This window comes from Dendrobates tinctorius, unplaced genomic scaffold, assembly GCF_039654945.1.
Source record: "Dendrobates tinctorius isolate UK_male_01 unplaced genomic scaffold, ASM3965494v1 ptg000140l, whole genome shotgun sequence".
In the NCBI taxonomy this organism is placed as follows: Eukaryota; Metazoa; Chordata; class Amphibia; order Anura; family Dendrobatidae; genus Dendrobates; species Dendrobates tinctorius.
This window is the reverse complement of record NW_027361808.1, coordinates 2,393,616-2,408,238: the sequence shown is the minus strand read 5'-3', so window position 1 is coordinate 2,408,238 and position 14,623 is coordinate 2,393,616. Positions and strand designations below refer to the sequence as shown.

The 14,623-nt window shown below is 48.1% G+C and overlaps 1 protein-coding gene across 4 annotated transcripts in view; it reads left to right on the top strand.

Moving 5' to 3' along the window:
• LOC141049008 (dihydroxyacetone phosphate acyltransferase-like) overlaps positions 1-14,623 on the top strand; it is a 414,268-nt gene that overhangs the window by 228,747 nt on the left and 170,898 nt on the right. For all 4 annotated transcript variants that reach the window (XM_073545096.1, XM_073545099.1, XM_073545098.1 and 1 more), the window contains exon 7: positions 14,421-14,572. In XM_073545096.1, coding sequence (XP_073401197.1) covers positions 14,421-14,572 — 152 coding nt within the window. The remainder of the gene's footprint in view (positions 1-14,420; positions 14,573-14,623) is intronic.

Below are 14,623 nucleotides of genomic sequence, written 5' to 3'. Positions count from 1 at the left end.
AACTCCCTCCTGCTTTTGAGTACCATAGAATCTGCGATATGGCTGGTGATTCTGTTATGAATGGGTCACCGAGGAGAAAAAAGGAAAACAAGCTAAGTCACAGAAAACCAGAGAGGTTGGTAAGTATGCAGATTGCAGATCCCTGATCTTACCACACAACTAGCAGTAGCCGTGGAGCGTGCCTACGATGTTCCTAGATGCCTCATCACGGCCGGAGGACTAAATAAGCGTAAAGCAAGAAAATGGAAAACTAACTGCCCCAGAGCAGACCCCAAAGGAATAGTTAGCCCTCACACATGTATTGACGGTGAAAAAAGATGAAGGCACAAACACAGGCAGGAAAATAGGCTGAGCAAACGATGGGGCCCAAACTAACTAGACAGGAAAGGAAAGGCAAGTCACCGTCTGCAACCTGCAAAAAACCCAACAAAAATCATGTCCAACACTTCTGATAGCAAAATTAACCCTGAAGTCACTAGACTTCTCCCACTATATCAACACTCTGGAATATTCTGAGACAGAGTAAAAAGAGACCGAACTAGTAAGGGACAAAAAGCCAATTGGCAAAATACTGATAAATATGAGTGGAAATTCAGCTCAGCCCCCAGCTGGGGCTGGCAGACCACACAAAAAACTGAATAGACCAACAAAATCAAGTGTGAACATTAGCAGAAAAACTTAGCTTTAGATGACTGGAACAGAGCTGAAAACCAAGAGCTGACAAGCCAGAAGTAATCACCAGCAACTGAATATGGCGTCGGCTGTCTTAAATCCAATCTGAGAATCCTGAGATCCAATCATCATCCTCATTCTCAGGTGGCGTTTAATACTCCGGAGGGACATTTTGAGTACCTGGTGATGCCTTTTGGGCTCACTAATGCCCCTTCTGTCTTCCAGTCATTTAGGAACGATATTTTCTGTGACTTTGTGGATAAGTTTTTGATCATCTATCTGGATGATATTTTGATCTTTTCTAGTGATTGGGATTCTCATGTGGAACACGTCCGGACTGTGTTCCGGATTTTGAGGGAGAATTCCCTGTTTGTTAAGGGATCGAAATGCCTCTTTGTTCTACAGAGGATTTCATTTTTGGGATTTATCTTATCTCCATCGACTATTGAAATGGACCCAGCCAAGGTACAGGCCATTTATGAATGGGTTCAGCCTACCTCTTTGAAGGCCCTCCAGAAGTTTTTGGGTTTTGCTAATTTCTATTGTAAATTTATAGGTAATTTTTCTGGTATTGTCAAACCACTGACTGATCTGACCAAGAAGGGCGCTGATGTGCTGAATTGGTCTCCTGAGGCTATCTCAGCATTTCAGGAGCTTAAGCAGAGATTTACTTCAGCTCCAGTTTTATGGCAACCTGATGTCTCACTTCCATTTCAGGTGGAGGTAGATGCTTCTGAGATTGGTGCAGGAGCTGTTTTGTCCCAAAAAGACCCTGTGACTTCTAAGATGAATCCCTGTGCCTTCTTTTCTCGAAAGTTCTCCCCATCTGAACGCAACTATGACGTGGGGAACAGGGAATTGTTGGCCATGGAGTGGTCATCTGAGGAGTGGAGACATTGGTTGGAGGGAGCTAGACACCAAGTTGTGGTCCTCACCGATCACAAGAATGTGATTTATCTGGAGTCGGCCAAATGCTTGAATCCTAGACAGGCTAGATGGGCCTTGTTTTTCACGCGTTTTAATTTTGTGGTCTCTTTTCTTCCGGGCACTAAGAATGTTAATTCAGATGCCCTTTCTAGGAGTTTCTTTGCCGATTCTCTTAGTGTGACCAAGTCTACTACCATCCTAGGTGAGGGGGTAGTTCTTTCTGCCATTTTGCCCGATTTGAGATGCCCTGGAGGAATTTCAGGAGGATAAACCTGAGCGTTGCCCTATGGGAAAATTGTATGTTCCTGACCAGTGGAGAAGGAGAGTGATGTCTGAAATTCATTGCTCCGCATTGGCTGGTCATCCAGGTATTTTTGGTACCAGAGATTTGGTGAGTCGGTCTTTTTGGTGGCCTGCCTTATCTCGTGACGTCAGGAATTTTCTACAGTCCTGTGGGACTTGTTCTCGGTCTAAACCCTGTTCTCGTTCTAGTTGGTTGCTGATGCCCTTGCCGGTGCCCAAGAGGCCATGGACCCATATCTCAATGGATTTTATTTCTGATCTTCCTGTCTCTCAGAGAATGACTGTTATCTGGGTGATTTGTGATAGATTTTCGAAGATGGTCCATCTTGTACCACTCCCAAAGTTGCCTTCTTCCGCTGAGTTGGTGTTTTTACAACAGGTGGTTCGGTTACATGGGATTCCTGAGAACATTGTGTCCGATAGAGGAGTCCAGTTTGTTTCCAGATTCTGGAAAGCCTTTTGTTCCAATCTGGGAATTAAGTTATCCTTCTCCTCCGCGTTTCATCCCCAGACCAATGGACAGACTGAGAGAACAGACCAGACCTTGGAGTCTTATTTGAGATGTTTTATATCTGCTGCTCAGGATGATTGGATCTCATTTTTGCCCTTGGCCAAATTCGCAGTGAACAATAGAGCTAGTTCTGCCACTTTGATGTCACCCTTTTTCTGTAATTTTGGGTTTCATCCTCGATTCTCTTCAGGGCAAGTGGAATCTTCGTCCTGCCCAGGTGTGGACACTGTAGTTAAGAGAATGCAGCAGATATGGGACCAAGTGGTGGATAAGTTGTCACTCTCTCAGGAAAAGGTCCAGCGATTTTCCAACTGGCATAGGACCATTGGTCCCCAGTTTAAAGTGGGTGATATGGTTTGGTTGTCGTCTAAGAATATTCCTATGAAGGTAGCATCTCCTAAATTTAAGCCAAGATTTATTGGTCCTTATAAGATTTTGGGAATTCTTAATCCTGTTTCGTTTCGATTGGCTCTTCCAGTTACGTTCAAGATCCATAACGTATTTCACAAATCTCTGTTGAAAAGGTTTGTTGAGCCAGTGGTTCCTATGGCAGCACCTCCTGACCCTGTGTTGGTCGAAGGCAATGTGGAATATGAGGTAAAGAAAATATTGGATTCTCGTTTGGTTAGACGGAGACTCCAGTATCTGGTCAAATGGAAGGGTTATGGTCAGGAGGATAATTCTTGGGTCTCTGCCTCCGATATTCATGCCAATAGATTGGTTCGTGCTTTTCACCGGGCCCATCCTGATCGGCCAGGTGGCGTGGATGAGGGTTCGGTGACCTCTCCTCAAGGGGGGGTACTGTTGTGAGTTCATTCTCTGGTTCACCAGTTGTGAGTTCCCCTTCCAGACTCCCTCTGGTGGTGACAGGATGTGGTGAGGCTGGTTTGATCGGTGGAGGTCTGCCACCTGAGAATGAGGATGACGATTGGACCTCAGGATTCTCAGATTGGATTTAAGACAGCCGACGCCCTATTCTGTTGTTGGCAGTTCCTTCTGGCTTGTCAGCTTTAGATGACTGGAACAGAGCTGAAAACCAAGAGCTAAGTTTTTCTGCTAATGTTCACACTTGATTTTGTTGGTCTGTTCAGTTTTTTGTGTGGTCAGCCAGCCCCGGCTGGGGGCTGTGCTGAATTTCCACTCTTATTTATCAGTATTTTGCCAATTGGCTTTTTGTCCCTTACTAGTTCAGTCTCTTTTTGCTCTGTCTCAGAATATTTCAGAGTGCTGATATAGTGGGAGAAGTCTAGTGACTTCAGGGTTAATTTTGCTATCAGAAGTGTTGGACATGATTTTTGTAGGGTTTTTTGCAGGTTGCAGACAGTGTCTTTCCTCTCCTTTCCTGTCTAGTTAGTTTGGGCCCCATCATTTGCTCAGCCTATTTTCCTGCCTGTGTTTGTGCCTTCATCTTGTTTCACCGTCAATACATGTGTGGGGGCTATCTATTCCTTTGGGGTCTGCTCTGGGGCAGGTAGTTTTCCCTTTTCTTGCTTTAGACTTATTTAGTCCTCCGGCCGTGACGAGGTGTCTAGAAACATCGTAGGCACGCTCCATGGCTACTGCTAGTTGTGTGGTAAGATCAGGGATCTGCAATCTGCATAGTTACCAAACTCTCTCGTTTTCTATGACTTAGCTTGTTTTGCTTTTTTCTCCTCGGTGACCCATTCATAACAGTCAGCCATTGTCTGCTCAGGGAACTCTCCTGGGCGAGGTGGAAGATGAAGAGGAGGAGGATGATGGGGATGATTATTTAGGGGAGGAGGATGCTTCTCAAGGGGCAAGACAATATGTTGGCGTGGCAAGGTCAGGTACAGGGTTTGTGCGTGACTGGAGGGATGTGGATTTGCCAGAAAGTGCTCCTCCACCCAGCACTCGCAGTGCATCATTGACACCTGGAACATTGGCCCACATGTGTGATTATGCCTTGCAGAGATCCTAAAAAGGGACCCCCCCAAAATGATGAACGATGACGACTACTAGTTGGCCAGCATCCTGGATCCATGCTATAAAGGCAAATTACAAAACATCATGCCACAGGAGAACCTAGAGCTAATATTGGCTAACAAACAAGCAACTCTGGTAAACTGTTTGTTTGAGGCATTCCCAGCACACAGCAGCGGTGATGGTTCTCCCACGATCCATAGGGGGCAACATGGAAGAGGTGTTCATGGTGCACACATCCAAAGTGGCGTTGGAGACAGGGGTTTCATGACCATGTTGTGGACGGATTTTTCAAGTACCGCTCACACGACTGGTAATACTGCATCGATTGAAAGTGACAGGAGACAGCAGTTGTCAACTATGATTACAAACTACTTCTCCTCCCATATCGATGTTCTCCCTCACAGGTCATTCCCCTTTGACTATTTGGCCTGTAAACTGGACACCTGGCCTGAATTGGCACAATATGCCTTACAGGAGCTCGCTTGCCCTGCTGATAGTGTGCTATCCAAAACAGTCTTCAGTGCTGCTGGATCAATCCTGACAGAAAAAAGGACCCATCTGTCGACCCAAAATGTTGATGATCTAACCTTCATTAAAATGAACCATGCATGGGTTTCAAAGGATTTTGTCCCACCTTCCCCTGCTGACACATAGGTTGCCAGAAAAATATCTCGCTTTTGTACTTCTCTTCCTCGGACTTCTATAATTCCTCCATTTGCAGCTGCTGAATGTCCAACATCAACATATACCATTTTTTCAACCTCCCTAACTGGGCTGCAGACACCACAAGGGCCGGGGTCACCACCTGGCGCACGCACCCGTGCGAGTGCCATTGCCCTGGACAGGTGGGTGGGCCCACTCTTGGGCGACGGCACTCTCACAGGGTCCCTCATAGTACAATCAAGTGTCTCTGATGGTGGTGATGCACACCCGCCGTCAGACACACCGGCATACTATGAGGGGCCCTGTGCCAGTACTTCCGCCCACGAGTGGGCCCCCCCCTGCTTGCTCAGGGCCCCAGCACTTGCAATACTTACCTCTCCCTTCTCCACCGCTGTGAAGTCTGGGCTCTTAAATCCTTCACTGGGACTGCCACTACAAATTTGGTGAACTGATAGATGATGGCTAAGACGTAGCTATGCCCTGTCCTGCTGGGCTCTATCTTCAGATGATCAATAGCTTCCATTTGTTATGGACGTCGACTCACAATGAAATGCAGTGGTGGTTTATCATCAGCTTTCACGGTTTTCCTACTCACAGACGTGTGACATTCCTGCCCACATTTTTAAATGTGTCCTCTCATGCCAATCCAATAGAATCGCCTAGGGCCTGTGGCTTCTGTCTTTTGCACTCCAAAGTTACCTGACAGATCATGATAGGCAGTGAGGACCATGTCTACATCTCTCCCTGTGATCACAATTTGATGGAGATGAGTTACGGTGATGGAATCCACGGTACTGCGATACAGCAATCCTTTCTTCACAAAGAACTGTTTTCGCTGTCTCCACAGACAAAGTAATTGAGGGTCACCATCGCCTCTGAGAATTCTCCCCGGAGTTTTTCCCACGATTAGTAATTCCAAAATTTCTGCAATCACTCGACTTTCCGTCTGTACTTGTATCCATCTCGTTTCCTCTTGCGGAGAGTCTGGACTGTCTTACTGAGACTGAAATATATATGAAGATTTAAAAATACCCCAACAGTGTATACTGGTGTACGCTTCAAATACATTACCCTTTTTCTACTTTTTAAGATTCTTGTCTAATCCATACTGAGGCTGTGAGTGTCTTTGTCGGACTCCGGAAATATACCCGGAGATTTTTAATGTTTAAACTATGCTATATATACCTGTTATCCGGTGATACTGTACCCTTTCTCAACTTTCTACAGTCTTGTCGAACCCATACTGGGCCTGGGATTGTCTGAGTCTGCCTCCAGATATATAGACATAGATTTATGTGTAAACTATGCTATATATACCTGTTATCCAGTGATACTGTACCCTTTCTCAACTTTCTACAATCTTGTCGAATCCATACTGGGCCTGAGACCGTCTGAGTCTGCCTCCTGATATATAGACATAGATTTTTAATGTGTAAACTATGCTATATATACCTGTTATCCGGTGATACTGTACCCTTTCTCAACTTTCTACAATCTTGTCGAATCCATACTGGGCCTCAGACCGTCTGAGTCTGCCTCCTGATATATAGGCATAGATTTTTAATGTGTAAACTATTCTATATATACCTGTTATCCAGTGATACTGTACCCTTTCTCAACTTTCTACAATCTTGTCGAATCCATACTGGGCCTGAGACCTCCTGATATATAGACATAGATTTTTAATGTGTAAACTATGCTATATATACCTGTTATCTGGTGATGCTGTACCCTTTCTCAACTTTCTACAATCTAGACGGGGGCTGGGGAGGGCACAGCCTGAGAGGAAGCCCCCCCATGACTGCAATGGGCCGGCAGGTTTTCAAAATTGTTTGGGCTTCGGGTGTCCTGAATGGCTGGGTCTGGATCAAGGGAGAAGTTCTGGGCGTGGACGCCCTGGGGGTAGTGGGAGAAAGTGCGGGAAAAACTGCATTCGGGTCAGAGAAGCAGAGAACCGAAGAACCCACCTGATCACAGAAGAAGTATGGAGACCGTGGATGCGCTTATGTCCAGGCTCCAGGACGTGGCCCGGTCCAGGAGGGGAGGATGGCTCCAGTCTCAGCTGTCCTCTCTCCTCCGGTCTGTGGATACGCCCGGAATTAGCCAGCAGGGCAGGAGGACGAGGCCCCCTGAGAGGTTGTCACTGGAGGTGACAGCGCCCAGCAGGTGACGGCTACGGAGCCCCTCCAGGGACCCTGCGGGCGCGAGCTCCGGGGCAGCTTACCCCTCAGCGCCCGTCCCGGCAGGAATCTGCCCAGCCGACCTGCGGGCGCAGGAAGGAGAGTGGGAGCTGTGCCGGAACAGCAGACCGGCCAGAAAGTGAGGAGGTCGCGGGCGGGAGTCGAAGTATCACGGGACGGAGCGGCGCCAGGCGGGTCCCTGGGCACAGGAGCGGTCCGCGGCAGGCCTGCGTCGCAGCGGCGAGCAGGCCATCGGGCAGAGGCTACGTCAGCGAGGACAGCGTTGGCAGGCCAGGCAGTGGGCGCTAAGGGGGAGGTCCGCACTGGGGGGCCTGCTGGACAGAGCGCCAGACAGAGTGGCGCAACGGGCAGGCGGGGGCATTATGAGGACGTCCTGCCGGGCCCCAGCACTGAATACAGGTCGGGGAGAGTGGCGAGCAGCAACGGGCAGCTGTCCGGCAGTCAGCTGGAGTCTGATACGGACCGGACAGGCCGGTCTGGGGCAGGGGATTGACACAGGTCCCGCTCGGGCCAGAGATAAGCGGAGCGCCAGGAGTCATGTGCTCAGGTACCCCCTGGTGACGAGGAGGCCAGGGGCGCGGGCCAGGAGCAGCAAAGAGGGTCCGACGGTACTGGCTCTGGCAGTGAACGGCAGGATCGGGGAGGACAGCGGGATTCTGGACAGTCGGCAGGCGGGGACTCAGCACCCATGCAGCTATGTGAGTATGGCTCTATGTCATGTCTGTCGCCCGCAGGGGCAGTATGGCAGGATGTTGGGGGTATTTTAGGGGGTAGTAGGGAGCAGAGGGGGTGTAGCGGGCATAGCGGGGCTGAAGTGCCTGGGCTGAGAGATATTTTGAGTAATATGACAAACATTTTAAGGAGACTCGAGGGGGGGTGATTAGGGAGGCAGCCCCATCTCCGGTGGGGGCATGGTTAGTGGGTCGGGGATCCGGCACTCAGACAGAAGGAGAGGCGTTATGCCCGGTCGAGTGCGACGGAAGGGCATCAGCGGGGGTATCAGTTTTGGTGCAAACGGAGACGGACAAGAGTGACAAGATAAAACTGGACGATAGGGCTAAGGAAAAGGTTTATGTGTGTTTTGAGGGGCCTTTGGGTGCCCATTTAAAGAAGGAAGTGAAGGAAAAGATCTGGCGGGACGAGTATGTCGAGATATTCTCCCTTCTTCCATTGGAGAAAATTAACTTGGATAAGGGGAAAAAAGACGATAGTAAAAAAGAGGAGGAAGAAAAGAGGAGGTGGCGGTTGATTCCACAGACGTTTGTAAATTGGATGCAGGCATTCGCTATTTTGGCGAGTGTCATAGGCGAAAAGTTTCCGCTCTGGCCTATTTTGCTATTTAGATTCTATGGAGAGGCGCATCGTATTTACGGGGTTCAGGCGTGGTTACGATATGATGAGCAGTTTAGACAGAGGAAGGCGGTGCGGCCAGAGATAAAATGGGATCAGAAGGATATTGGGTTGTGGCTGAAGGTGATGGCTCCAGTGAGGTATGAGCAGTCCTTTCACGGGAGCGGGGGCAGTGGCAGCCAGCAAGAAGGACATGGAAGTGGTGGTCAGGCAACCCAAGGAGGAAAGGAGAAGTCTGGAACATGCTGGCAATTTAATGATGGCCAGTGTAAGTGCGGGAACAGCTGTAAGTTCAAGCACGTATGCTCCCACTGCAATGGTACCTCTCACGGGGCGGCAAAATGTTTCAAAAAGGGGAAGGGTAAGCCACACGTGGGTACCGGTCAAGGGGGAGAGCCCGGTGAGAATTCAAGAGATGGCCCCCTTTCTAAATAGGTACCCGGCTCGGATGGAGGCCGATATTATTTGGAAAGGTTTTGTTGAGGGCTTCAGGATTCCCCATCCAGGCCATGTGGTTCCTTTCTCGGTTAAAAATTTGCGGTCGGCAACGATGCATGGAGAGGTAGTGGATGCGAAGTTAAAAAAGGAAGTGGAACTGGGCAGGATGGCTTGTCCTTTCCCCACTGCACCAGTAGCTGGTTTGATTGTTTCCCCTCTGGGGGTAGTGCCAAAAAAGGAACTAAACAAGTTTCGTTTCATCCAGCATTTATCATACCCGAAGGGTTTGTCACTTAACGATGGGATTGATAAAGAGTTATGTTCGGTGGAGTATACCTCATTCGATACGGCTGTGCATTGGGTGCGGCATTATCGTTTTGGGGCTCTGTTAGCAAAGGCCGACTTTGAATCGGCCTTTTGTTTATTGCCGATTCACGCGGAGAGTATCCCGCTATTAGGTTGTTTTTGGAACGGGGATTTTTACCTTGATAGGTGTTTGCCGATGGATTGTTCAATTTCTTGTTCACTTTTCGAGATGTTTAGCACTTTTCTGGAGTGGGTGGTAAGGGATGTTGCAGACATGCAATCTATCATTCATTATCTGGATGATTTCCTTTTTATCGGTCCCCCTGATTCATCGTTGTGTAGGAATGTGTTAGCAGCCATGGTTTGGGTGGCGGAGCGTTTTGGGGTGCCTTTGGTGACGGAAAAGATGGAAGGCTCTAAGACAGTTATAAGTTTTTTGGGCATAGTAATTGATTCGGAAAAGATGAAGTGTCGCTTACCAGACGACAAATTATCATTGTTGAAGCATGAGGTAGAGAGGATGGCGAGGTTGCGGAAGGTGACGTTAAAGGAGTTGCAATCTTTATTGGGGAGATTGAACTTCGCTTGTAGGATTATGCCCATGGGTCGCATCTTTTCCCGTCGTCTGGCTTGCGTGACGGCTGGAGTGAAGGCTCCGCACCATTATGTTCGCTTGACTAAGGAACATAGGGAGGATTTGATGGTTTGGCAGCGTTTTTTACGGAATTTCAATTGTCGGTTGTTGATGCAGGAGGAGACTTTGAGCAATTTTGACTTTGAGATCTATACGGATGCAGCGGGCAGCTCTGGTTACGGTGCCTACTGTAAGGGGAAGTGGAGTGTGGGGCAGTGGCCGCAGGAATGGAAGTCGTTGGGCCTTACTAAAAACTTGGCGTTGTTGGAATTGTTTCCTGTTGTCGTAGCTGTCTCGATTTGGGGTTCTATGGTCGCAAATCGGAAGGTGCGATTTCATTGTGACAACGCGAGCATAGTGGCGGTGATTAACAGTTTGTCGGCCTCATCCCCTCCGGGGATTAGGTTGGTTAGGGTTTTGGTTCTACGGTGTCTGGAGTTGAATGCGGAGATTTCTGCAGTACACGTGCCTGGGGATACAAACTCAATAGCGGATCCTTTGTCTCGTTTTCAGTGGGGGCATTTTCGAGAGTTGGTGCCAGAAGCGGATGCCTCGGGCGTGGAATGCCCTTCTTATCTGTGGCGAGTGATTACAGAAGAGCGGGAAGATTGATCAAGGAATCGGTATCGCACCAGACCTGGTCGGCCTATGAATCCTCGTGGCGAGTGTGGCAGAGTTGGGTGTCCGAATGGGGCGGAGTTAGCGGCAAGGAGAAGAGAATGTTAGCTGTATTGTTTTTAATTGTAAAAGCGGCTGATAGTGGTTGGTCTGTGGCCAAGGTGAACAAATTTGTAGCGCGTCTGGCTTTTGGTTTTAAATTACAGGGTGTGACGGATGTGACGAAACAATTTTTGGTTAGACAGGCATTGCGACGTTTTCGCAGGGGTAATAAAACTCGTGACAAATGGAGGCCTATTTCGTTCAGTACATTGGAAGCCCTAGGCAAGGTCTTGGAGGGTATTTGTACTTCGGGGTTTGAGCTGGCATTGTTTAGGTTAACTTTTTCTTTGGCCTTTTTTGAGGCAATGCGCATCGGTGAGGTAGTGTCAAGTAGCAGGGTCACGGCCGGAGGGTTGTTGGCAGAAGATGTGGAATTTTTTGGCGGGGGGCATTGTTTTTTGGATTAGGCGCTCCAAAACCGATCAACTGGGTAGAGGCAGGAGGGTAGTGTTGGGGCGAGTTGATGGGGCAGTAATGTGCCCTCAGAAGTGTTTGGAGTTGTATTGGAAAGGGTGGTCAGGTAGAGGGGGGCCCTTTGCTGTGCCATGCGGATGTTACATATTTGTCTCGTTTTCAGTTTATTGCGGTCTTGAAGAAGGGATTGTTGGAGCTTGGCCTTCCCCCGGATATGTATGGGTCCCATTCCTTTAGTATAGGGGCAGCGTCCGAGACTGACAGTCTTGGTCTGGGGGCTGAGGTGATCAGGAGAATTGGCAGGTGGAGGTCGGATCGTTATTTATTGTATCTTCGGCGTTAATTGTCGTTATTGAATGCTGAGGTATTTGTTTTCCATACTTTGTTATATTTTTTCAGGTGGTGATCCCTTTCTGGCCTGGATATTTGGACACTCATACGTGTACTGGGGTGCGCTACGAGCTGATGCAAGGCCGGAAGGTAGGCAATTGGGCTTTAGGAGGGAGCAAGTGGTGATCCGTTGGTTGGGTTTTCAAGGCATGGTGTGGAGCAGGGTGCTCTCTGAAGTAGCCAAGTCCACTCGCCTTGATAGACCTCCCGACGTTCTGGTCATACATGTGGGTGGTAACGATTTATGAGTTAAGCCGGATAGGGAATTGATTAGGGACATACGTTGCGATTTTTTGAGATTGTGGATGTCTTTCCCGGACGTCTTGACTGTGTGGTCAGATGTGGTACCCAGGCAGAAGTGGAGGCACGCGAGGTCTTGAAAAGGGATTAATAGGGCTAGGGTAAAATTGAATCGGGCAGTGTCAGGATTTGTATCTAGGAATGGGGGTATTAGTGTTAGGTATTTTGAACTGGAATCGGGTGTCGGTAATTATTGGTTGGCCGACGGGGTTCATTTGAATTCTATTGGGATTGATTTGTGGGCATTGGCAATACAGGAGGGGATAGAGAGGGCCTTGGTGGCTTTGGGGCACTCTCGAGCCTGAGGTGGTCAGGGCTGTTCGTGGTTGGCGGGGGGTAGGGTTCTTGGAGTTGACGATGATTCGTCGGGGAAGGATTTGGAAGAAAAATTCCTGGCAGTTTTCAAATGGTATGGGGGATCTGGCTTTTTGGTTATGGGCTCTGGTCGGGGTTTTTACCTCCGGAGCTCTGGTGGTTAGTCTCCCGGAACGGGAGTTACGGTGCCCTCGAGCTGGGGATGGACGGCTGAGGGTAAGATGAAGGTTTTAGCCAGATCTTTTAGCTCCAAGAACCCTCCCCTCATATTTTGCATTATGATTGCATATTAATGCTTATTGTTAAATGTTATTGTTTGTTAATAAACTTGGCCGCTGTGGCCAAATTATCCAAAGAATTCAAGTATTGTCGTGTGTTATTGTGGGAATGGGGATCTCGGAGGGGGGGCCGGGTAGGTATTGGATAATGGTAAAAGGGGAAAAACTGGACTCGCCATATGCGGTCAAGATGGGGGCTGGACATTGACCCAGATCACTACATTCCCCACGCTCTCTACACAGCCAGAGTCTGACCCTGATGAAACTCAGGTTCCCCTTCCCGCATACTATACCACTTTACACAGTGACAAAGAGGAAGGTGCAGATGAAAGTGCAGGTTCCTTGAGCAGGTGGGGGGGCATACTCACTCATGGGCGACGGCACTGGCACAGGGCCCCTCATAGTACGCAAAAGTGTCTCTGCCGGTGGGAGGGGGGAGGCCCACCCACCGTCAGACACACCGCCGTACTATGAGGGCACAGTGCCGTCGTCAACGAGTGGGCCCCCCCAGCTTGCTCAGGATCACAGCACTTGCAAAGTTGAAATACTTACCTCTCCCTGCTCCACCGCCGTGATGTCTTCCGCGTTTCCTGACAGTGACATTCTGGTCAGAGAGGGCGATGACATCACGTCTGTACGCCCTCTGCCTAAACAGTCCAAGTGCAGAAAGATGGAAGATGGGGATGAGGAGTCCAGAGTACAGGGATTCCCTAGCGAGGAGACTTATTTAATTGTTTTAAAGGTTGGGAGCAATTTTTGGGGAGCACTATACTCTGGAGAATGATATATGGAGCCCACCATACACTGGAGCATTCCAAAGGTGGACATCAGACACTGGAGCAGCATTTATGGGCAGCACGGTGGCTCAGTGGTTAGCGCTGCAGCGCTGGAGTCCTGGGTTCAAATCCCACCAAGGACAACATCTGCAAGGAGTTTGTATGTTCTCCCCGTGTTTGCGTGGGTTTCCTCCAGGCACTCCGGTTTCCTCCCACACTTCAAAGACATACTGATAGGGAATGTAGATTGTGAGCCCCATCGGGGACAGTGATGAAAATGTGTGCAAACTGTAAAGCGCTGCGGAATATGTTAGCGCTATATAAAAATAAAGATTATTATTATTATTATTTACAGGGCCCATTATACACTGGAGCATTAGAAATGGGGCCCATTATATATGGAGCATTATTTGGGCCCATAAGACAGTGGAGCTTCATCCATGGGGACCATCATATACTGTAGCATTATGTGGAGGTCATTATATACTGTATCGAGCATTATATGGGACCAATGATTCTGTATGGAGAAATATATGGGCCTCATTACTCTGTATGGCGCACTATGCGGTGGCCATAATACTGTATGGAATAATATACTGTCCGTTTTTGGAGCTATTGGAGAATTTAAAATGGATATCAGTCATGTGATGTAAGAAGTGAAGTATTTTTCATTGTACTATACCGCTATTTCTCTGCCGTATCAGAGGATCATGAATTGTGGCATGTGTTAAAGGAGCCCAGAGACACTCTTTGGCCCTTTGCCCATGAAAATCTGAAGCCAGCCCTACCCCCCCCCACAACTTTAGCCAAATAACCCCCAGTTTTCAATGCCTAACTATTATTATAAAGTAAATTAAGGTTGACAAGCTTAAGTAATAAGAATTGATGTTTTTGGCATTAAAATGGGCACTGTAGGTGTGTTTCCTGTCCTCCACTCACTACCGATTTTTCTTCCCCATTGACTTGTATTGGGTTTCGTGTTTCAGTCGGCCTTCGACTTTTCACGATAATCGGCCGATTGCGTTCGACCCGACTTTTGCGAACGTCGGGTTTCATGAAACCCGACTCGACCCGAAAAAAGGCAAAGTCGCTCATCTATAATCACATAGGATTCACTGACACTGCTGCATAGATATCTCATACAGTACACTGAGACTCTGCTATAAACATGCACAGTATATTCATGTATACTAAACTCAGCACTATAATGATGTTACACATACGTAAGCACAGAAATGTATAATTAAGACAGATAAATAATTTATTGTTTGATTTTAGGCCTATTGAATGTTGTATCTGAACCATTTTTCAGAGGAGAAGTTTATGATACTTATCTGGTCCCTATCAGTATTAGCTATGAGAAAATCTTAGAAGAGTCTTTCTATGCGCAAGAGCTTCTTGGAGCGCAGAAATCCAAAGAATCTACTTCAGTAAGATACAGTTTACTGCTTGATAAGACCAGTCTAAAGAAAAAAAATTCA